We start from the raw sequence: 25062 nt of genomic DNA on the forward strand, positions 1-25062 counted from the left end.
TTTATTTATTGTGAAATGCTCAGGACATTATAAAATAATCCCTAGTTACTAGAATAATTACAACTGGCCTTGTAAAGTGCTGCATTTCTTGGCACTCTGGTTTAATTTTCCTTGTAAGACATCTTGTTTCGCACTGCAGGATATGGCTTCTCTAACGCCGACAGGAGCAGCAGCGCTTGTGAGGCTTTGCTGGGGGCTGTGGCTGAGCCGCCATTCTTGCAGTTGGAGGCATAAGCAGAGAAATAGTTCATCCTGTAAAGCTCCGCTCGGCTCTTGCAGCAACCGAGCTTGCTCATCAGCAGAAAGAAATCCCTTCGAAATGCTTTGGTGAAAATTGCGTAGAGAAATGGGTTTGCACAGGAGTTGACGGGGTAAAATAAAACCAGCAGGATCTTGGAGTTGGTCACTGTGATGAGAGGAACCTTAAAGGCAGCGGATATGGCAAAAAAGGAGATGGGGGCCATGCAGGTAAAGTCCGTGAATATCAGTATTGCCATTCTCTTGGCCACTTTGGTATCTTTATTGGCAGCTACCAGCTCTGGGTTCTGAACAGCGATGTAAATCTTAATGTAGCAAGCGCAAATGACAACGAAGGCAACGACATTCAGCACCAAGATCAGCAGTATGTAGGCTTGGGAAAGACCCGTCTCAATATCCATGGGCAAACAAATGCTGACCTTCATGTAACTGCTGACCCCCAAGAGAGGCAGCACCGCTATCAAAATGGAGAATATCCAGCCACCGAGCATGATAGGCACGGCGTGCCGCAGCCGCAGCTTCCGATCCAGCTGCATGGCGTAGGTGATGGTGTGCCACCGTTCCACGGTGATCACCGTGAGCGTGTACACCGACAGCTCGCTGGCAAACACCGTGAAGAAGCCGGCGGTGCTGCAGCCGCTGCCCGTCTGCCAGTCTATGGCGTGGTTGTAGTACTGACCGCTCGTCTGGGCATCCACGGAGGCGATGAGCAGCAGGTAAAGTCCCATGCAGAAGTCGGCGAAGGAGAGGTTGCACATGAGGAAGCGAGGAACGGTGAGCTTATAGTGGCTGGTTATGAGAACGAGGAGGACGGTGAAATTGCCGGCAATGGCAAGGATGTTTATAAACCAGATCAGGACCCTGAGAAAGCTGTATCCCAGGATGTCCTCGCAGGGATTAAATGCGTCTGGTTCTGGAGTGCACGTGAATACTTTCGGCTGACAAAAGTCATACTCAAAGTCAAAGCCGGTCATTTCGCTGTCATCGAAAATGGCTGAGTAGCTGTAAGGAGAGTTCTCTTCATCTGTGAAGGAATGTATGTTCTTTTCTGCTGACCACAGCAATGTGTTGTTAGAATCGTATCTGTAACCATCAAAAAAACACAACCCCCCCAAATAGAAGTGAATTATTTGTTTCATGCTGCTCGCAGTCTTTTGTAAAATACAACAGATAACAGTTGTTTTAAAACAGTGACTTCCTACACGTGTTTCTACAGGGTGTTTACAAATAATGAAGCCTTGTAAAGATACTTTGTGTTTGGGTAGCAGCCTTGGAGAGCAGCAGAGGTCACAGTCATACCCATGGGAATGCTTTCTTATACAACTCACTTATTTGCAAGTACTTTATTGTGATTGCTTTGTAAGTGAGCCATCGTTCTCATGCTGTCAGTTGACTGTAGTCCAAACTACAGTTACACTTGAATTGATGGATTACAGGTTTGAAGCATATAGGTTTATCAGACAGTTATAGAAGCCACACTAAAATAACCTAAGATAACTATGTGCAGTTACCTCCCTTAGGAAAGGCACTTAGCAAACGAATTCCTGAGACTACGTATGACTTGGGAAGTGCTGAGGAATTTGATTTGCAGTATTATAAAGCAAGGAGTAGAAGTGCATGGTTAACTAAATAATTTTGATGGCTAGGAGTTTATTAAATCTAGACTGGACCCAGTGCCTAATTATAAATGTTTTAGGTGTTTAAAATAGACCTCCTTAATCTCTGGGTCATTAAGAGTGTGGTGATAAGGCCACCAAAGAAGAAATGCTGTAAATGAAACACTGTCTTTTACGGCATTTCCCTGCCATAAAAGGTACCTATTTCACAACTTCCCAATCATCCTGACTGTGAGTGTTTGGTGGGCAAACACTCAGTCAGCAGCGTGAGACATGGAAAGCATCTCTGAGGGACAACTCTAGAGAAAACTGGTAGCTTTGGGATAAGTTAAATACATGCTTAAGCTTCCACATCTACTGAAGCATGTACATTAAATGGTAGTTCTGGAGCAGGGTCTTAACTGGCAAATGAAGCAGAGCTGCTTTTCAGCTATTCCTGTTGAGCAAGTAACTTCCAAATCTTGTCATCTTAACTCTTCGTATATGAAAAACCGGCCAATGTCTTGCAATTACTTGCCTTGTTTAAACTGGAAGAGCAGGGAATACATTTGATTCTATTTATTAATAAAAAATGATTGTGATTTTCTGAGAGGCAGTGTAAACATGCTGCCATGAGCAAGCAGCTTTTTTTTTTTTAAAATAATAAGAACTCACGACTTTCAGATGATTTCTGCTGTGGTTCTGCAGCCATTCAGACCATGAACCATGAGCTTACTTCCATCTGCTTAATATAATGTCCTCTCAGAGAATTCCTGGGATTGGGATTTACCAAAGCAAAAAGCTTCAGGACCCAATAGGCTGGGCAGACTATTTAATGCACAGGAGGAGTGCAACAGATGCCATTCCAAAGCAAACAGACAGATAAAACCAAATGGCAAGTGTAGGAGGCCTCACCAACCAGCAAACAAGATAATGTCCAACTAAGTCATTACTCCAATGAATCAATCACATTTCAGCTGTATTTAGCCATTGAAATTTTGTGACCATAACCTTGTTTTTTCTAGACTTTACAATGCTTTGACGCCACATCAGGGCTGCTGAGAAGTCCCAAGGTCTCCCATTTAGCTGTAGAGGGGTGAATAATAGCAAATCCTTAAACTTCTCCCTTGAATACTGTGTTAGAGCCTGTGTAATCCAGCATGGTCAACACCGCAGTTTTGATATTAGCCCTTCTCATTGTCACACTGAACACTCTCAGACAAAACTCTTATGATATGAAAAGACATGTTTAGACCGAGTAAACCACTGGCATGGGGTCATCACACTTCTAACTCAGGGACTCTATTTCTACCATGGAAAACTACTGATATACAGACTTCTAATTATCCTTTCTATAGGCAAAAATAAAAAATATTAACAGTAGCAGCTCTTCTTTGAATCACACTAACAACTGCAATTATCTCAGGGCATGGAAAGTCTCCATATAGGCCATTAACTTTTAAAAATATTTAATAACTGTTTTGAAAGCCTTTCAAGAATTCAGAAGAGAAACTGGAGTGAGTAAAGCTCATGAAATCATGAAGGGTTTTTTTCCCTTTTCTTTTGAGCATCAAAATCACAAATCTTGGTTTAATGATAGTAAAATTACCACTGTGCAACTTGTAAGGGTGACTGAATTGGCAGCCAAAGACATGCTGTTTGAGAAAAACTCATGAAGAGCAGCAGGGGGAAGTCTGTATTTGCTACTTCCAGCATCTGTACGCAGAGAGGTACTCACAGTATTTCGTTAGTTGGTCTCCTCATGGTGTTTTCACACTCTTTGGAGAAGTTGTCAAAAATGGAAAGCAACGAATTTTGTCTGCAAGAAGGATGAAAAGAAAGTTAAGTTTCAAGCTGAATTTTGGCCAAAATCCTGTCTTCTCTGCAAGTGATCTTCACAGATATGTAAGGCAAGCTAGAGTTTGGCCTCATGGCAGCACGAACATTCACATAGACATCTGGAAACAGAAAGGAGAATAGGCAGGATCAAATGGAGGGCTGTAAGGATGGTCTTTCAGCTTGTTTATTGTTTATGATGTATTCTTTTATAGTGAAATAACTCAAGCTGAAATTAAAAGGTATGTTTTGAAATATTGTATTGAAGTGGGCCAGATTCTCCACCAGTATGAATGGTAGCAGTCACACTGGCTTTTAGAGAAGTGACTGTTAACAGCTGCTGGGAAATTGGCCTGATACAGAATCACACAGAATCACAGAATGGGCCAAGTTGGAAGGGACCACAGTGACTCTCCTGGTCGAACCTCCCTGCTCAAGCAGGGTCATCCTAGAGCACATGGCACAGGATTGCATCCAGACAGTTTTTGAACCATTTCCAGGGAGGGAGACTCCTCACCCTCTCGGGTTAATCTGTTCCAGTCCATGGTGCCCTGCATAGGAAAGAAGTTCTTCCTCATATTCAGGTGGAACTTCCTGTGCATCAGTTTCTGCCTGTTGCCTTTTGTTCTATCGCTCACCACCACTGGGAAGAGCCTGGCTCCATCCTCTTGACATCCTCTCTTTGGATACTTATAGACATTGATAGGGTTGCCTCTGAGCTGTCTCTTCTTTAGGCTGAACAGGCCCAGCTCCCTCAGCCTTTCCTGGTAACAGAGATGTCCTTAATCATCTTTTTCACCCTGTGCTGGACCCACTCCAGGAGCTCCATGTCCCCCTTGTACCGAAGAGCCCAGAACAGGACACAGCACTCCTGATGCACCTCACTAGGGCTGAGTAGAGGGGCAGGGTCACCTGCCTTGACCTGCTGGCAATACTCTTCCTAATGCACCCCGGGATCCCATTGGCCTCCTTGGCCACAAGGACACACTGATGGCTCATAGACAGCCTGTTGTCCCTCAGAACCCCCAGGTCCTTCTCTGCAGAGCTGCTTTCCAGTAGGTCAGCCCCAAGCCCGTACTGGTGCATGGGGTTATTCTTCCCCAGGTGAATACTCTATTTTAAAAACTGTCTGGGATCTGGATGTAGACTTTAACGTTTGAAGTAAAGCAGTTTGAAAAGAACAAGTTGAAAGATGACATATTTGGCAAAATCTCTGATTTTGGGGCTTTGAAAGTATGGGCCAGGTACTCTATCGGTATGAATGGAAATGGCTTTGTCTCACCTCACTGCTGCAACAGCAGTAGAAAGGACCAGCAAAAACACTAAGCTCATTTGTGTACTCTTAAGAGAATCAGACACCTGGAAAATTATAGGAGATTTTATGTATAATGAGAGAAATAAGATACCAGTCTAAGCCCCTATGTGATGATTATAACAATAGGATGGCGACAGAAGTTATTTTTTTCTTGTAATTTCTTGAAGATGTGGTACACCTGCTTCCTCCCCTCCCCATGCCCCATTCAGGCAAGTGTAAGAAAGTCTAGGGAACTGAATGCTATACATGGCTCAGGGAATAAGTACACCACACTTGAACCCCACAAATCTCAAAAATATTTAGTCTGAGGACTTTATTCTCCTATCTTGTCACCATATTTCAGTGATTAGAGAGTGTAGTCTATAGGTACTATATATATATTTATGGGACATGGGGAGTAAAAACTGGGTGGGTTGACTGCATGTAGAGTACCTGGCAACAGAAGGAGGTACAAGGAGATAGAAACAGGCTGCAGCTCTGTGACCATGATTATACAAAACCATACAGATTCTTCCCTGTATAAGCTGGGAAGGTCTTGGGAGGGCTCAGTCTCCATGGTCTTCTGCTGTCATCAACAGATGATAAGGAAAACAGACAGAGATAGGCCTCTTATTCCTTTGTAGTAGCTGGTCATATAGGAGATAACAGCCTCTTGCTTGTACAGGGTTTTTCCAGCAGGCAGTGCTGTGCAGACAGGTAATGCATTAGCAGTGCTCTGAACCCTGCTGATGCCACAGGTAGGGGAGCAGTTGTTTCCTAATGTGCATGGGTTTTTCCCCCCTCCTTTACTAAGAAAAAAGTCACTTAATATAAGAAAGTGATTTTCTATAGCACCCCTGTTCTTACAGAGCATGGTCATGTTGCAAAATCAGGTACCTGAAAATTCATCAGAAATGTAGTTTTCTTTATCAGAACGCTTTTTTTTCTTTCTGTCCCAGAGTTGCTTCTGCACTTATTACACTCAGAGTCTTGATCTGGGACTGAATCAGAGTTCAGTGGAAACCCCTGACAGTAGAAATTTTGCTCTATTCTTGCAGAATCAAGGACCCCTTAGTAAAATGAGGTAGGCAGAATAAGCATAGCATCACCCCTAATTTTAGCCTAAAGCATTGTATTCTACTCTGCCCTTGCAAGACAGTCCTGAAGAGAAGGCATGCAAGTGACACAGATCAGGCTGCTCACAACTGACTGCTCAGTACGTTTTTTCTGTAGCCTTTGTTTGAGACAGATGAGAAACAAGGCATCCTCACAGCTCAAACTAAATTGATTTGGGGTTGCTTTGGCTGCCTAAAGCCAACAGAGGGTTGATTTCTTTGAAACATAAATGCTGAAAAATTAGCTCCAGTTGTCTCAGATTGGCTGTTTCAAATTAGCTCATGCAAAGCTCTCTCTGTGCCATGATTTCCAATTGTGGGGAGAACAATACTGTCTAGTATCTGAAATGATTGGAACTAAACCAAGTAATATCTTTCTGTAGACTTGTGTCAGGCCCTAATTTTGGTGGGTGATCGAAAGCCTGCCTTTTCTACTATGTCATCATATCACCTGTATTAATTAAGCTACATAGCTAAAGGCTACAGAGTTTCTTTTTTTTTTAAGGCAACATACTGTTGATGAAGATCTATTCTCTGTGTGCCAGTAGGCTTTTTAATTGAGATACCAAGAAAAATATTTAAGCTTTAAGCAAACTTAGACTAATGTTCCTGCTGGCAGATCCAGGGCACAGGATGGGATCCATTTCTGCTCTAAAATAAACGGACATAATTTTCCTGGCTTTAGCAGAGATTTGTTGTTTCATGCAAGGCCTTGCTACACACCACAGCTTTGCTGCTACTGGAATAAAGATAATCAAACCTTGTGAGCTGAATAAAGAAGAATTGACGTTTTGGAGCTTCTGAAGTATCGCAGTACAATAATGTGCTATTTGGACTTACTTTTCTGTCCTCAGATTTCGAAAAGCACAGCAGTGGCTGGGATATGTTAGAACAGCTTCCAGGAGACTGCTGAATTTATCCAGTGGCGGCAGTCTCTTTAACGAGTAAGATGATGTTGCATTTAAGACTTGAATGGCCTCAAGCCCGTAACTAGGCAGGGACTCCAGTGCTGTTGAAGAAATATCCCTGTGGAACAAAGAGAGCATTCTCTTTTCTTTTCACACCTATAAAAATGCCACCAAAGCACCAAACGACAGTAGGCAACAGCAACTCAGCTTTTCACAAAGGTCTAAATCTACAAAGCCACTTCAGCACCTGATACCCAGCTCAGAAACGTGGTCTGTGAAACTACAGAGCAGTTGGGTAAGAGTATGCCTGTGGCTCAGGAGCCCCCAGTGAGGCAAGGAGCTCACTTTGTCCTGGAAAAACTGAAGCCCATCGCTCCAGGTGCTGTGTCCTGACCTCTCTCTTGAAATTCACTTGTGCATGGAGTGAGGGATGGCTCTTTAAGCCAGACAGGGAGAGAAGAAAGTGGGAAAATGTGACTCTCCAGCCAGCTAACAGGTAGGACACCCTCCTGGCTCTCTGCTTGGCTCTGAAGGGCTGTTCTAGGTGTTTTAATTAAACAACTACCAATTAAAGCCCCAAAAGAATCCATCATTCTTGCCAACACAAACTTAAGCAGCTTGGCTTAGAGTAACTTCAGAGGGGCTCTTTGTGTGAAGAAAGGCCATCAACATGACTAAGGATTTTCAAAGTCAGGCCATTAAACAAGGGAAAAAAGGCTACAGTTGTGAAAATGATATTAGTAATCCTGTGTACCGTAAAGTACCAATGAAAGGAACAAAAAAGGCACGTGCAGCACAGAGTGCTATTTACAGAACAACATGCTGTGTTTTACTGCGTGGAGTTACAGCCAGTGCAGCCCTCCAATAAGTACTTGATTAATAAATCATGAAGATGATAATAATGTGTTTTATTCAGCACAACCTTATAGCATGCAATCAGCTAGTTCACTTTTATAACTAAATTCTAAAATAATGTATTGTAAAAAATATCCATGCTACCAAAGAACAAGTTAGCTTGCAATGTTAGAATATAAGACACAGGAAAAGGATCACGAGGATTCGACACAAATAAAGCAAAGCCCAAAATATCTAAGAGGTGAAGGTCAATGCCAACACTACAAATGGCTGATAGGTGTCTGTCACAGTGCAAACTGAGCCTTTTGCCCTGTAATTTCATGGCATCTCATTGACATGTTTTCACCTCATAAACAGAGGGTAAGAGATCAAACCTCTTTCCAGATTCAAAGCTTGTGTTTGCTGTGATGACACAGCCCGTGTGGCACAGCACAGTTCCCATGGGACACTCAGGTAACAGAGTGGATACTTACAGGACATCTGGCCCTGTGGCCCCTCTCAAAGCATCATTGTGTATCCGCCTGAGGTTCTTATTGTCCTTCAGAATTCTGTGGATTCAAACATGAACTCTCTTTACATCTGGTTTTTAAAATATCCCTTTTTTGGTTTCCGTCTCACACCTATTCAATTCCTTCTCCCATCACACAGGTGGTTTTTGCAATACCTGGCTGGGGAGTACTTGTAATTCCCATGTGACCTCTCCCTCTGCTGATGCCATCAGATTGTTATCATCTACAGTTAAACCTGATAAATTCCAAATTTTCCTCACTGAAAGTAGGGATGACCAGGCTGGTTCTTTCATTGAGGTGGCAGCATACAAAAATGCAGCAAAAGTTTTGCCCAAACCAAGAGGCTAGTCCCAGAGTATGTGAGAGGGATTTAAAAACTATTGATGTTTCCAGACATAAACTGTAGGCTACTCAGTTTTGGCTATGGTTTCAAGTTTTTCACTGTTAATTTTATTAAAAATTATGAGCTCTTCTCGTAAAAACTGCTATACTCTAAGGGATAGTGTTTCAGATAAAGCAGTAAGAGCTGCAGGATTAACACCGAAAGATGTATTTTTCTCATGAGTATTGGAAAATACAAGACACAACCAGTTCAGCTGAAGGAAGAGCCTTTGACTGTGTTTGAATTTACTGAACTATTTATTACTGAGGAGGGAAAACATACTCACAGTTGATTCAGCTTTGTCCCATTGAAAGCATGGCTGTGGATATCTTCAAATCCATTTTTATACAATTTGCTGGGGATTAAAAAAAGTGTGTAAGGAAAACGGATTTGATAAAGGCAAGATTATGGTATGTATTGCAAGTTTCAAACCTTAATGCTGCATTCATTTTAATGTTTAGAGGGTTTGCTTATAAAGAACAAAGGTAACTATAGCACAACTTACGCTGACTCTAAGAAAGTTGCAGTTTAAATTCCCTAAGCACCTTCCTGTTTAGCTGCTGAAGAGAACTTCTGCTGATGTTTAGATCCTCCCCCCTCTGAGGGGTTTGTCCGTGCCTACCTGCAGCTGAGATCCAGAAATAAGACATTACTCCAGGTAAGCTGTTTCTGGCACACAGACAACAACCTGAAGACCTGGATTTTGTGGTATCAGCAAGTGCAAATCCAGGGCTAGAGAAGTGTCAGGTGGAAAGCAACTCTAAAGCCTGGAGGGTGCTGCTGGATTTTAGATCCTCCGTGGACACACAAATCTTCCAGCAGCCCAAGAGGCAGCTTTGTAGAGAGGCAGGGGCAAGTTGTGCATCATCCAGCAGTCAGTGAGTTACCAGCTTCTCCAAAGTGCTGCTGCCAGGCTTGATCTGTGCAGTGGAAACCTTGCTGTCCCCTGCACTGCACAGGGACCCTTGATGCCATTCTGGGTTCTTGATTCCCCACCCTGGGGCCAGATACCTAAAGGCTGGGCTCCGCTATGCCCGAAGTCCAGCTCTGTTCCTTCACTGGGAGATCTAACCTATGGGTCTATCAATATGCATTTGTGATATTAAGTTCGTGCTTCCAATACAAATTCAATATAGTCACTTTTGTATAAATATTTTTTATTTATTATTAAGTCATAATAGAAAACTTGGCACAGCTTATAAATTAAACAACATTTCTGTTATTACTTTTCCACCTGCTTTTGGGAGAGCACAAAGTGAGCCTATGGAGCCTGCTCCCAAGAATAACTGAAGTGTGTGGAGCACCTGGCTACATTTGATAGGAGAATGCATCTAAGCACATTGCTGAAATTAGTGATTCCCTTAAAAGCCACAACGGTATGTAGGATCGATTTCCCCAACCACATGAAACATTAACTATTGAAAAGGCTAATTTAGCTATTTGTAGTGCAAAGTATTACTGCAGGCTGACTTTACACCTTCATAGATTACTTGTGTTTCACCAGACCATGCTGTAACAAGAGGAATTACTTCAGCTAATTACAGCTAACTGCATGGGGTGGAGTTAACATGTAGCTCTACAATTAGGAAACCGCTGCTAAGATAATTCTTTTCTTCTTCTGATGAGCTCCCTATCACAAAAGGATGGGAGAAAAAAAGGATTGTTGGCTCTTCCCTGACTTAGACTCACTCCCACTTAATACACTTTAGGGTTACAGTAAAAACTTTAAGCACCTTTCTCCATCTCTTTTATGTTCATTTTCTTGCACCATTAGCAGAATCATAATTTTGCTGAAGTTATTTTGAGAACTTGTTGGGAGGAAAGAGGGTCATAAGATGAAATGATGCACTAATCTAAGCAATTGCTCCTCTTTAGCATCGTGTAGGAGTAGCATTCAGTCACATTTATGCCCACTTCCTCTATTGGTTTCAGAAGGTATTGGTCAATACATAAAATCTGTGTCGAAATTACTGTCATGCTGACACATCAGCTTGACGAAGAGCCTGGCCCACCAACTGCAGTTCTTGCTGGTGTGCACAGCTCATTTGCAGGTGCAAATATTCATAGAATTTTGTGCAGGGCTTTTGGTACGTGCTTGTCTCAAGGCAAACCTCCCATTTTGGATGTGTACTGCAGTCTGGCCCACAAAGGTGCTTTACTGGGCTCCCACACTGGTGTTTGTGGCTACAACATGAAGTAGGTGGCCTGCTGCTGCCCTCTGTTGCTCAGCGGGTCCTTCCTTGGGAGACCCAAATCCTGAAAAGAGGCTCAGTCTGTGATTTTTTTCTATTTCAACACTACTATATGGAAGTTTTTGTGAGGACAAGGGCACTATGAAATTCATACGTGGTTCGTGCTGTGCTGGCAGAGGACATCTCACTTTGGCTTTCTGCTGCTTTCTAAGTTCCTCAGGTGGGGCATCTCATAGCATCAAACCCACCCATCTCACAAGTAGCTGTAGCAATGAATCCACGGTTGGCTAAAAGGAACATCTTGGGTGTGCAGAGTTATAGGAATCAATGTAAGCCGACTCAAAAAAATCAGGGTAAGAAGCAGCATCAGTACTTTGAACCAATTTTTTTTCTCTCTCTGTCCCTCTTCTTCAGAGGGATCCCATGCAGCTGAACCTCAGCAGTATTAAATCAGCTGTCTCAGTCTGCTTGGCCCCTGAAAACACTATTTCACGAAACTGCACCCTTGAGGGAAGAAGAGAGACTTTGGCCTCCAGTGCAGCTTTTGGAGTTTATATCCTGTTGATGGTATTTTTAAAAGCAACATTGCATCAAAGATGAAGATTTAGATCCCTTGTTCTATTTTCTTTCCTATGTGAAGTTATCTTCTGCATAAAACTCCGTTCTTCAGCTTGAAGAAGACCTCTATGTTTCTTAAGCATTTTAAATTTAACTCACAATAGAGATATATATTTTATGGGGCTTAATGTCAAAATCTTTATGAAGTCAACTTGCTTTTCTCAAGAGAAGTGTTATCCTCGCAGAAGGAACTGGAGCTAGGATTATTTTACTCACAGTGTCAGTGATTCATTGTTCATCCCCTGGAAAGCATTTTGTGGTATAATTGTCATACGCAAGTTATCACAGAGCTCCCTTTGGAAGAAAGAAAAAGAGGTATTTTTGTCAGCAATCCAGGAAGAAGATGGAAAAGACTCACAGCTGGGTGAGGTTATGTCTCTACTTACAAAATAAAATGAGCTTCCAATGAGAAGATCTGTGTCAGGTCTGGAAATTGTCTTATTCCAGTGTTACAAATGCTCCTAGAGAAAAGCATAATTCCTGCTTATAGGAGAAAATATTACCAGAGTGGATGCAACAAGAAGCTGACATGGTAGGTTTGAGTTTAACAGTGCGTTAAAAGGTGAGTGACAAATACAGTAATTTTTAATTAGGTTTCAAATGTGTTAGTAAGACCTGCAAAAATTGAGTTTTGTAGAATTCTCAAGCAGTGCCCTGGAGAAGCACTTTCTCTCTACATTAAGCACGAGAAACAGATTTTAGTTACCCCTTTTATATAGAGCCCTGTCAGTCTGAAAGCTTTATTCTAGAAATAAGCACTTACCAGAACTACTTTGCAGACTTCTGTTTTGTCCATCATTGCCCTGCCCTGCCCTGGTTTACTTTATTTTCTTGCCTATTGAAAGACATCACTATTGGTTAACTATGCATTAAAGCTATTGTAAATGATGTATGTACTTCTAGTATACTATAATGCATGAAAAGCTTCTTTCTTCCTTACAGTCCTTTAAGTGATTTGTCTACTTCAGAGAAAAGAATAAATAAAGCAAAGAGCAAAGGAATACAACTCTTTCTTACAAGTATTTTAGCCTTGAAAGATTTCTGAATGCTCCGTGCTCAATGTGCAGCAGATTTTTCGTGTTCAGGATCAATCTGTAATAAGGGAAAAATATTTCAGTGCTATAATCATTATAGATTTGGGAGGGTCCTGAATTTTGCTTGTGATTTGCTTTCTCAGAAAACAGTCTGCAACTATGCTACTGGGTGTATTTTGAAGCACTGTTGGTAATAAAAATGGCCCATAATTGTCAGGCAGTCAATAAAAGACAGTGCCTGAATTCTTGCAGTTCACTGAGCTGAGATGATCTGCCTTGGATATCCTGGTCACTGGTGGAAGTGGACCACGGACTTCCTTAGAGCAGTTGTTCGTAGTACCAGGTGCCTGCATGGATCTGCAGAAACTGGAAGCTGGAGAGAAGCGTGTGAGAAATCCTGTTTGCCAGTGGCCACTCAAAAACCAGGCAGATCTCTTTATCAAGGAGCACTTTCTGCACCTACATTATCTGGTTTGCCTTAAAGTCCAGTAACTATAGTTCAACTCCCTCCCTATGCATGACTTACAAAATTAAAAGGGTTTAGCACATGAAATTGCAAGAAAAGTTGAAGTTCAAGAATGCCATTGAACCCACCTACCCAGAGCACTCATTGAATTTTGACTTGAGTGCAGCTTGGGACTTCAAGCCCTTGCAATGTGAGGCTTGTAGAGCATTCGAGATTCAAACAGGTTTTTTGTTAGCCTCCTGAAGCTCTTCAATGGTCTTCCTTAGCTTTTTGGTGTTGGATGACAGGCATATGGCAAGCTATCCATAAACTGTAGGTGAATGCATGGGGTAAAATCTTTTATTCCTTCCCTAAACCCACCATTGATTCTAGTGGAAGTTGGACCCAATCAGAGGTGGACAAATATGTATCTCTTGCTTATGTAACTGGCTTCAGTGACGTTCACATATAAGATTAAAAAAAAAAAAAAAGAGATGTATTTGTCCTCAGTTACACAATTTAAAGCCACTCACTGGTCATGCTGTGCGAAAAAGGCAGTAATGAGATATTGAATCAGATTTATAGTTTCCAATTTCACTAAATATTTCAGAGCATTCTCCTAGTCATTGCTTTTAACTCTCTCTCTCATATGCCTGTGCTATGCAGGTCAAGTTTAAAATCAGTACATGTTCTGTTTGAGTAATATTTTAGTGCTCAAAAGAAGAGCTATGCATACTAAGCAGCTGAATTTAAATGCTGTAGGGCTTTGAAAACTGCATCTTCAAAAAGAAAGATTTTTCTCATCTGTTGCCATCTCGAATTGTTTCCCCACTTAGAAAGCTTGACAATGCCAGCAGAAGTAGACACAGAGCTGCGCTCCTGTCATGGAGCTCACTGAAAGCAGAGGGATTTTCTGGGCATGGATGTCTTTGCATGTGTTAGATCTCCAAGGCCAGGCCTTACAGAGCGCTCCCTATTTTATATGGTACTTTGGAGAGAAATGTTTCTCATCATAGATCTCAACTAAAGCCAACCAAAGTAATAGAGACAGATTTGGTCCAAGAATACTTCTCTGCAGACTGTTTACTCCTTGATGATCCTAAATCACGATATGGATGCCTTTTTTTAACTGATGCTTACATTTCAGACAAGGTGGGAAGGCTGTCAAATGCACTCGCTTCTATTCTCTCCAGGGAGTCGCTCTGAGAGATTTCACTACAATGAAAACAGGAGACACAAAGCAACATATTAACAGAAAAGCCACCAGCAATGGGCTTTCCACTCTATTTGCTTTTTTTATACACAGTTGCTCAACCCCTCTTGTTTGGCAGCAGTGCCTCCACTCAGACATCATGGGAGACCATGCCAGTGGGGTTTGAGACAGACCAACATTTTGCTGCCTTGGCAAAAGGGAATGCCAACCCTTTGGAATAAGTGTCTCTGTAACAGCCAATCTCCATTTTCTCAGTAAATTGTAGGTAAGTTAGAGACTAAGGGCCAGAACTAATATAAACAGAGTGAGCCCAAACCTGTGAGCCTCTTGGTCCTGCTTAGTGAATTTATTTCCGTGGGTAGGGATATAGATAATGTTTATGGTGCTCATATGCTATTATCAAGTCAGAATTATTGTCATCTAATCCACAGATGTAGAAATGCACAAATATGGATTCAGCACATTTTATGAATAATTTTTGGATTTGAATGCCATTTTCATTACGTGCATGCAAACTGAAAGGAAGTGGCTCTTTTTCATCATTATACCGACCAACATGACTGTTTTTGTCGGCACTCTTGGATTTTGATGTACGGATGCTCCTATTCCCCATGTGTACTCAAGAGTAACCAATACTGAACACAGAGAAAAACAATCCACTTATTAAATGCTTGTTAAATGTCTGTTAGATTAAGATTTGTGGGGCTATGCAAAATTGAGCCTGAAAGTAAGTAGTATATATTGATGCATATATATGGGAAAGATCTTCAAAACAGTGTTTTTCTTGACAGAATTGACTAGAAAGGCACACAAATTAAACCTAAGATTATACACTGTTGAGAAAAAATATTTTCTGAACAACTGGAATGCATCTACAAAATCAGTCAGTATTGTCACAGTTTTAAGAGTTAGCTTATTTCAATTACAATTACGAGAAAACAACTTCTTTTGCTGTTGATATAAAACCCCTTAGATCAGAATGAGTTCTGTGTTTCACTTGTAGGGGCAAAGGAGGATGCACACTAGAAATTATATAGTAAATATGTATGTATTTCTTACAGAAATATTAATGATTTTTTTCATCATCAGATTCAGTGAGAATGTTATTTTTAGTATTGCACTAGTTACTTATAAATGAAAGATGGATGTAGAATAAGTGGCCTGCTGGGCATCTGGTCCTCAGAGACTCACAGGCTGAGAGGGAGCAGTGCCTGCTCACAGAACTTGAAGAACTCGGGTTTGGGGCCTGAAACTTGTGCCTTCCATGGGATCCTCCCCTGTCTGCCACTGGTTTTCCATTTACATATATGGGAATGACTTATGGCAGTGAGAATAATTTATCATCTCATTTGCAGAGGTTGATGTGCTGCCAAATAGATGATTTAGAGGTTTGTAATTTAAAAATATGCATTCTAAAAAGCAATACTAATTCAATACTAATTTCAATAAAATTATGAAGTGTTCTATAGATTTACTTCATAAAAAACACATTGATTTCTACGCTGTTCATTTGGACAGATTCATTAAAGGGACACAAAGAAATCAAATTAAATTCTCTTTGTGGAAGGGAAGGTGTCAATGAACAAGCCATTCTCTGTGGAGAATAGGATATGCATACATTTTGGGAAAGTTTAGCCTCAAGTCATACAAGTAGGAGAAATTTTGTAGGTTTAATTTGGTCTCCTGTGTGAAAACGGTAAAGTTCTCATTAATCATTCAGATGCAAGTGGATGCAACAATACAGTGCCACTGGATTCTACTATAACACTGTATTGCAGGAGAATACATGCAGCAGAAAAGTACAAAAAGTGCACCTTGAAAAGAAAGCAGCAGCATTTGTGCTGCTGCTTAGGTTCCGGGGGAGGTCATTCCCCTGTTTTTCATTGCATTGGTGTGTCATCAATTTTGTCCTTTAGAGGCCATTCAATGAAGACAAAATAAAAAAAAATAAATAAGGGAGTCTCAAACATGCCATCTTTCAGCTGGGGTAACAACAGAAAAAGGGGCAAGAGGGGTAACACGAGCCTTACGTCTGAGTTCTTGGTGTTAAATAGGTACAAAGCCAAGGGTTGGGAAGCAACAGAGACCCAGTGTGCAAAATTACAGCACTTGCAAACTGAAAGATCAAAGAAAAGTGCAGTTCTACTGATGCCCTGCCAAGCTTATCTTTCACTGCAAAATGCCAAAGAAGTATCTTATTTGGGTATTATATAATGCCAAAGCTATCATTGCAGTGGTAATGTTTGATGATAGAAATCTATTCCCTCTGTTAATCAAAAGCTCCTCTCGCCAGTTATTAAGCTGTATCCAGTTCTCTCTGACAAGATTAATATTTCGTTATGTGATCTGTTAAACAACTGTCAAAAATCACACCTTTTCAAAGGACCTTTTATAACATTTATAAGAAATAAATGCTATGTTTATCCTTCCCCAGTGTTTTTTTTTTTTTTTTTTATCAATAGTATGTTTTAGTCACACATTTTCATATTATTATAAAAGAATGTTGTTTGGGATGGGGGTTTATGATAGAATTTTTAGCAAGAAATTAAGGAAAAACCTACGGAAAATATTGACAACTTACATGATGAAGGCATCTCTAAGTCCTTCAAAGGCATGTGATGGGATTACTTTTACAGGGAGATGAGTAAAGGATCTGAAAAAAAGAAGAGACAGAGGAAAGGATTGTAAGGCATGGGGTTTCCTTGTTTATAGATTGTACCATTAGGGTAGGGAGAAAACCAATAAAGCACAATGCCACTTCATTTTTCCTGCAGTTCTCTTTACCTCTGGGGCTTGATCCATTTGTCATTGATCTCAGTTAAATGGAATTCAAAGGATATTGGGTCAGTTCCTCAACAGCATAAATTTGAGACTAATCACTATCAAATCAATAATAATCATAACCTACTAAGGAAATTTATAGCCAGATGAAAATGAACCGCTACATTCACAGTCAAAGGAAGCTATAGGCTATTTAAGGTTAGATCCTCAGAAGTGGGTTTCATGTAAAATTTTCTCTATAAAATAGTATCTTTGCATTTGCTGGACCATGTTCTCTGCCCAGCAGTATCTCTGTAATGTTGCAGCATGGCATCCTGAATTCTCTGGCAAAGCTCTGGCTGTGTACAAGGTGTAGAAGAGCTCCAAATCAGGCCTGATACAGTGGAATTTTTTATTTTTTTAATAAATTGAGTCACTGTGGTTAGTTAATTCGAAGCAAGTGAATACTTTTCTTTTTAATTTTTAGTTACTCTGACTGGGAAGTTAATAATGATCTGGGAGACAGATTTGCATTTTACCACCCTAGTCCACATCTGAACCACAGTACTTTTACCAGCCAATTTATCTAGCAATGACCACACTTTCCCTGATAATGGCCATAGGAAAATATTTAACATATTTCAAGACGTTATCTCTGTGCAAACAGATAATTGCTCCATTTTGCATTATAATTACAAATATCTAGTCAGAGACATTTGTTTCCCATCCTTAAAAATCCCCCACAAGGCTTTTTGACTGAAATGTTTCCGTGCTATTCATATAATTTGCTTTTTTTGTTGTTCTTGTCATAATCCTTTATATAAAGACATATGTTTATGTTGATCAATGTTTATGTTAAATGTTTATAGTTTTATATATGTATGTATGTGTGTATTTTTTTTATATGTACATATATGTCATACCCACACATTATAATGGCAGGCTGTCACACTCATATGTCTGGGGGTTACAAATCTAGATGCACTAATGAGCCTGGCAGTCACTTCCCACCTATGTTCCAAACAGTCTGTATGATTTCAGGCGAATAATTTAGTTCCCTTGCACCTTGTCTTCTTGTCAGTAAACTGGGAATAACAGTGCTTCCCTACCTAAAAGGAGTGTTGTAAGGATATATATGTTTTTCACACTATTGTGATTGAGTCTAGATTGATGCTGGCATGTTTTGTTGTGTGTGAGATTTGGTTAAATCAGAAATGAAACTGTCATGCAGCTTGAAGGTATTTTTCTGTGAGGGGAGAGACAGGTAGAGATAACCTGCAGTAGAGCTTGACACTCAGAACTGAAAGGAAAAGAACTTCAGGAAGAAGTAAAAAGTAGAAGCCGAGAAATTCCTGCTCTATAACCCTGGCAGCAGGAACCTCTCATAACTGCTCCATCAGTTCAGGCTCCTTGGAAAACAAAGCATACCTTTTGTGAAACTTCTTGCTAACATATTATCATTTAAAAAAGAAATAGAAATGTGACTGAAAGTGCAAAAAAGAAAACCAAGTCTTGGCTTTTAATTACATCAGCTCATGAGCCTCCTACCTCCCTGTGATGTGCTGGTGAGCAGTGTGCTGGTTGTAACAGTGCATGGCTCGGGAGTGACCTGCTTCCCCAGAGTGCCAGTACCCCCTCCCTGCCTGCAGAAAACCTCTGGCAACAGTGATCTGAGCTTAGCCACCTCATCTATGTGGTTTAATTTAAGTGGGATGACCCAGCCCTTTTAATATGTAATGTAGTTAAACTACATGACGGTACTTAATCCATTCTGTATTGCAACTTCACTGGTTTTCATTTTTTAATTCTTGTGATTTCACCTTGATAGCTGAAACTGCATTGACATTACTTCATCCCATTAAGCATCTCACAAAAGGTGAACGTTCTCATACCTATTCTTGTCCACTTCAGCTTTGTGGTTTGTAGCTCAAAATCTGCCTGTGTTAAGATGTTTATTTAGGTGTCTCTTTCTATGCTTACAACATTTTGAAGAAGATCCTTTATCTTGCTAAGCACAATCCAGACTGTGTATATGTGGAAGCATTTAGGTTAATAGAATTTTGAACTGCTTGTTGCACGCTTAATTATTTCCAAAGTGCCAAGTAAAGCAAGGCCTTATCTCATGTGTTGAAGTCCCTGCTATTGAACATGCCTGATATCTTGGATAGCACACAATGAAACTCAAGCAGGTACAGGCAGGAAACAAATATTCATAGAATCATAGAATGGTTTGGGTTGGAAGGGACCTTAAAGATCATCTGCCATGGGTGATGACATCGTCCACTAGACCAGGTCGCTCTAAGTCCCACCCAACCTGGCCTTGAACACTTCCAGGGATGGGGCATCTACAACTTCTCTGGGCAACCTGTGCTGGAGTTTTACCACACACATTGTACAAAACTTCTTCCTGAAATCTAATCTAAACCTGCCCTCTGTCAAGCCATTCCCCCTTGTCCTATCACTTCATGCCCTTGTAAAAAGTCCCTCTCCAGCTTTTCTGTAGGCTCCATTTAGCTAGTGGAAGGTGCTATAAGGTCTACCTGGAGCCTTCTCTTCTCCAGGCTGAACAAACCCAGCTCTCTCAGCCTGTCTTCTTAGGATAGATGCTCCAGTCCCCTGAGCATCTTCATGGCCTCCTCTGGACTTGCTTCAACAGGCCCATGTTCTTCTTGTTTGGGGCCCCAGAAATGGGTGCAGCACCTGAGATAGGATCTCACAAGAACGGAGCAGAGGGGCACAATCCCATCCCTCAACCTGCTGGCCATGCTTCTTTTGATGCAGCCCAGGATACCATTGGTTTCCTGGGCTGCAAGTGCACATCGCTGGTTCATGTTGAGCTTCTCAAACACCAACACCCCCAAGTTCTTCTCCTCAGAGCTGCTCTCAATCCATTCTCTGCCCAGCCTGTATTCATGCTTGGGATTGTCCTGGCCCACATTCAGGACCTTGCACTTGGCCTTGTTGAACTACATGAGGTCTGCATGGTCTCAAGGCCTCAAGCCTCTCCCACCTCTCAAGCCTGTCAAAGTCCCTCCCTCCAGCGTGTTGACTGCACCACACAGCTTGGTGTCATCACCAAATCTGCTGAGGGTGCCCTTGATCTCACTGTTCATGCTGCCAACGAAGATGTAAATCAGAGCTGGTCCTGACCCCTGAGGAATGCCACTTGTCACTGGTCTCCACTCAGACATGGAGCCATTGACTGCAGCTCTGAGTGCAACCACCCAGTGAATTCCTTATCCACCCAGTGGGCCACCTGTCAAAACCAATCCAATCCTAAATCTGTCTCCAATTTAAAGACAAGGATGTCATGTAGGACAGTGACAAATGCTTTGCACAAGTCAAAGTAGACGATGTCAGTAGCTTTTCCCTCATTCACTGCTACCATAACCCCATCCTAGAAGGCCAATTAATCAGGCAGATGATTTGCTCTTACTGAAGCCATGCTGGCTGTCACCAATCACTTCCTCTGCTTCCATGTGCCTCAGTATGGTTTCCAGGAGAATCTGCTCTATGATCTTGCCAGGCATGAAGGAAAGACTGAGTGGCATGTAGTTCTCTAGGTGTTCCTTATTTCCCTTGGTAAAAACGGGGGTTATGTTTTCTCTTTTCTTAATTCCATCAGGGCAAGCTATAAATACATGTAAGGCTATCCAAGAGCATCGGGAAAGACAGGAACAGCATGCAGATTGACCAAATCGTGTCCTTGCCTGGTAGCTACTGTCTTTCTCTCTTCAGCTAGCATGATTCCTGTGTTTTTGTTTTGAAATCATAAATTTAGAGTAAATTTTTTACAGGGATAGTTATCTCCCTGTCACTAGGAATACCAGGGCCAGTAGGGACCATGTTAGCAAACCACATTCTGCCTTCCCTGTCGTGAATGTATAGAGGGAGCAGTAAGAGCTCTTTAGAAAATATTCATGGGGCAGTCTATCCCAAGGAAGCAGTGGTATAAAACCACTATTGTAAATTTTTTGCTTCTGGGATATAGCAGAAGCAACCTGATTCAACCTGACAACAATTTTTATCTGCTAAAAGATAAGCCTCTGCTCCTGTGCTACTACATAGGCTCAAGCTCCAAGAGAAGCTTTTGAGAGCCCTAGATGCCCCAAAAGCTCAGGACTATTTCCAGTCCTGTTGAGGAGGAATCAAAGCCCAAGCCCACTCATGCCACTGGAGGAAATCTCTGTGTTACAGAGATTTTGCCTTTTGCAAAAAGTGTTTAGTTGAACTGACAATAAATAATAATAAAAATAATTAAAAAACCACACAAGCCCAATAGCAATAGGTATGAGTGACTTATTGTAGCTGGGTTGGCTGCTATATTTTAGTGCCTCTATTTTATAGGATTACTTGTATTTTTAATGCTCAAGAGGTGAATGCATAGGGTAGACTCCTGTTGGTAAGCATTTTATTTTGTGGTGATCTTAGACTTAACTTGGGAGGATAGTGAACACTGATTGAAACCACGACTGGAAATGCACTGTTTTTCTAGAATTTTCATCAGCTTCTGGGGGGCAATGTAAAGGGTTGGTATTGATTTTTAAAGCCCTGTATAGGGCATTACCTACCTGAAATGCGAACTATGATGCTGGATACATCACACAACCACCCAAAGAGTACCTTCTATGAGGGGATGATGGGTGACACAATATCTCCTATGAAAGACACTTTGGCCCCGAAACTGAATTCTTTTGACAATCCCAAAAAGCCAAATATGCCCCCAGTGCAGACATGGTAGAACTGCTGAGTTCTTTAGGCTTTTGCTACAAAGTTTTGAATTTGATGTCTTGCAATTTGGTGCCTAATCATGTGCCACTCACCCTACTGCAGAAGCTCTGCATAGAGCGGCACACACAGGCACAGGAAAGTGAACATCACTATGAAATGAAAGGTCTTAGGTATCCAGTGCCCATTGCTGTAGAGCTGGAGTTGGGTGCCTTTCCATCTAAACTTTGCTTAAAAACCTGAAAGTACATATGAGATTTCAAAAGAAGGAAAATCTTATTTTGTTTCAAAATATAATGGTGTATTAAAGATTATTTTTCTGCTGAGACTAAGAAGACACACAGCTGCTATAGCCAAAATGGCATACAAAGGTGTCTGAATAATGGAGGTTCTATAGTGTTTGTGTAATGTCCAAATTAAAAACAGGAGCTTGAGAAAAATACGGTCAATTCAGGACTGTATAAAACAAATAATTCTGCAACCTGACAGAATTCTAATAATTTTGAAAGCCCTTTTCAGTAATAATATGACATGGCAAGAAAAACCTGGGTAAAGAAAAATAGCTGAAATTTCCCTACAGGATATATACTTGGGATATAACAAATTATCAAAAGTACATTTGGAAGCACAGCTCATTACAGCACCAGGGCTTGAATTGCTCAGATATAACTGGAGTCACATATTGGAGTTTATTTTCTTTACTGACCATACCTTTAAGAAGGACTTTTCTAAGACCTGGTTTCTGTGTTATAGTTGCCCCAGTGAAAGAACAGGGACACCCCAAGAACTGTGCTGGAACAACCTGCAATAGCATTTTTTCCCAAAATTATTAGTGCACTTGCAAGCACCAAAGTGCACACAGGGATGTGTGACTATAAGGGGGCAAAATTAATGTTCTCTTGTTTTGTCTCTCATACACAGAGCTGTGCAGGGGAGAAGAGAGCTAGAAAGACTGGTAAAGTACAGAAAGAGAGGGAGTCAGTACTAACAAAGCTCAAAAACCTGTATGAATAAGACAGGGGGGAAGACAACAGCTAAATGGACACTAGTATGAAAATCAAAGGAAGAGATGAAAGGAAAGTAAAAGGGGTTGAATAAGAACCAAAAAAAAGAGCAAGAATACATGTCCACCTGTAGGGTTAGTGACTACATTCACCTTTACAGCTTTGTAATTGCATGATGAACATAAGCTTTCTATTAAAAAAAACCCCAAATGCAAAGAAATGGATATTTAATAATATAGTTTCAGGTTCAATATAAATCAGGTTAGATGTCACCCAGAAGTAGAAGGAACTGTGTATGTCTGTGAATGCAGACTGAAAGACAGGGATTTTTTTACCAAGTGTAAATATTTTCTCTGTAGGAGTATTGAGCATAATTTTGGTTGAACTGTTTTCTGACTATTAAGTTGCTTTTTACAGCCAACCTAATGGCTGGAATTTATGTACAATCATCACGATTAAATGTGATATTAAAGGCTGAAAGGAAAAATTCTTCTTTTTTATCCATTCCCTAGCCCTGTGGCTCTGGGTGAAACATAACTGGCAGCGGCCATAAACCCATTATCTGTCTTAACCTGATCATTGAGGTTGAGATGTGGTTTCTTCTTGAGGTGGCAGATAGAAAAAAGAGAAATAAAAGAGTAAACCAAAAAAAGAAAATAAAATCATATAAGCTTAGAGATTTTGATAACCTTTCTGGGCTGTGACCTGCATTGTCCTAATAAACATGTGAAATCCCTGCAAAAACTATCCTCCCTATTTGCTTCTGCTGCTGCAGGCAGTGGATTTGACCGATCCACTGCTTGCTCTGTCTGTGGTACAAATACTGGTGAAGAAAAGTGCTTGTTGTAATAACTATGGAAAGTGTATCCAGCTTCTACTAGGGGCATTGCTTTCTCTGACACTAAGGTAACACAGGGAAATATGGAGAAAACAAACTCAGGACAGAGATTTTTCCAAAATCTTGATCTTTGGAGGAATGGTTCGCATGGCTCTGGATTAACACAAATTACCTTTTCTTCCTCCTATCTATTCTTGAGCTAGGGAGAAAGGAAAGAGGAGATCAGGGTTAGTATCATCCCTGGGGAATTTCAAGAGCATGTCAAATTTACAAACAAATCAGATGAAAATGGAAAACACAGGCTTTGTTACCAAAAGGGGCACAATAAGAAAACCACAGCTCAATTAATCCACAGATAACCAATGGATCCTAGAAATGGCAACTATCCTATCTGTTGGTCCTCTAATCCCATATTTTGACGCCATGATTGTTTAGATCAGTGCTGTAATTGAGCCCATAAACAACAAAACAACACTTGAATACCTACATATATCAATTATTTGGTGTGGTCTATTAGACCATGAGCTTGGAGTATGGTGTGGGAGCAGGGAAAGGGAATGCCCGTGATTCCTTGTTGTTATAATGTAATACTAATTCCCAGAGAAGAATTAGGTAGAAAGATATGATGGACCACCCTGCAGGGATCCAAACAGCTGTCAAAACTCACAGCAGCTTTTTCAATTAACAGAGAGGGAAAAGAAATTAGTCAATAACTTGTCCATGAGCTGGACCTCAAAAAGAGGCAACGAGCACAGTGAGGAGGATTTTCATGCTTCAGTATAGGCAGGACAATTAATTGCACAAACTTTGGGAGAAGAGGTTGCAAGAAGTCCAACAGATTTGTGAAAGAAAAAACAAACCCCAGAACTGACGGAAGGTTTAAGACCATATCTCAACCTTTTAATCAGATTTCTTAAAAGGTAACCATGCCACTACAAGGCGCTGATTTTGAAACAGGAAAGGCAGCTTATGCCTCCTGCCACAGCGGGAGAACACAGAAAGCCCTGATACCCGCACCCCTTCTCTCTGTCACTGAGGCCAGTGGAGAGCGGGACATTTTGCCCACCGAGAAGAGGCCCCGAGAGGACGCGCGCCTCCTCCCTAAGGGGAAAAAAAACAAACTCCGCGTCTGGGTTTCGTCTGAAAGTTTGAAAACTTCAGCCCCAACCTCCCCACCTCGGCGGGGTGAGGGATGCTCCAAGCATCCCGCACGCCTGGCGGGAAAGGCACCGCTGTTCCCCCCGGTCCCCCCCCCGCGGGTCCCGCGGTACTTACGCGCGGGCGGGCGCGGGCAGCGCCCCCTGCGGCGGCGTTGGGCAGCGCAGCGCGCCCTGGCTGCAGGAGCAGCGGGACGGGCAGCGCCCGCCCGCCGCCGCGGGCAGCGGGAGCAGCACCAGCGGCAGCACCGGGAGCAGCAGCAGCAGCGGCGGCGGCAGCAGCAGCGCGGGCACCATGACCGGCCGCCGCTCCCCTCCGCC

General features: G+C 41.6%; 1 protein-coding gene across 1 annotated transcript; it reads right to left on the reverse strand.

Moving 5' to 3' along the window:
* LHCGR (luteinizing hormone/choriogonadotropin receptor) lies at nt 1-25038 on the reverse strand. The gene is made up of 11 exons (XM_027696541.1): nt 24860-25038; nt 16836-16907; nt 14182-14256; nt 12580-12654; nt 11949-12023; nt 11779-11856; nt 9039-9107; nt 8335-8409; nt 6939-7124; nt 3592-3672; nt 1-1341 (listed from the first exon to the last, which is right to left on the reverse strand). The coding sequence occupies exons 1-11, from the start codon at nt 25036-25038 to the stop codon at nt 102-104; spliced, it is 2205 nt and encodes a 734-aa protein (XP_027552342.1). The 3' UTR covers nt 1-101.
* Nucleotides 25039-25062: the final 24 nt, after the last annotated feature.

The sequence above is a fragment of the Neopelma chrysocephalum genome, unplaced genomic scaffold (assembly GCF_003984885.1).
Source record: "Neopelma chrysocephalum unplaced genomic scaffold, ASM398488v2 Primary Assembly neopelma1_108, whole genome shotgun sequence".
Classification (NCBI taxonomy): Eukaryota; Metazoa; Chordata; class Aves; order Passeriformes; family Pipridae; genus Neopelma; species Neopelma chrysocephalum.

What these genes read in the sequence shown, in the direction of transcription:
- LHCGR (XM_027696541.1), bottom strand. Translation starts at nt 25,038, where the DNA reads ATGGTGCCCGCGCTGCTGCTGCCGCCGCCGCTGCTGCTGCTGCTCCCG. An exon ending in TTGGAAGCTCATTTTATTTT is followed by an intron (nt 11,857 to 11,948) that starts GTAAGTAGAGAC and finishes TTTCTTCCAAAG; the next exon opens with GGAGCTCTGTGATAACTTGC. An exon ending in AGACCAACTAACGAAATACT is followed by an intron (nt 1,342 to 3,591) that starts GTGAGTACCTCT and finishes TGATGGTTACAG; the next exon opens with ATACGATTCTAACAACACAT.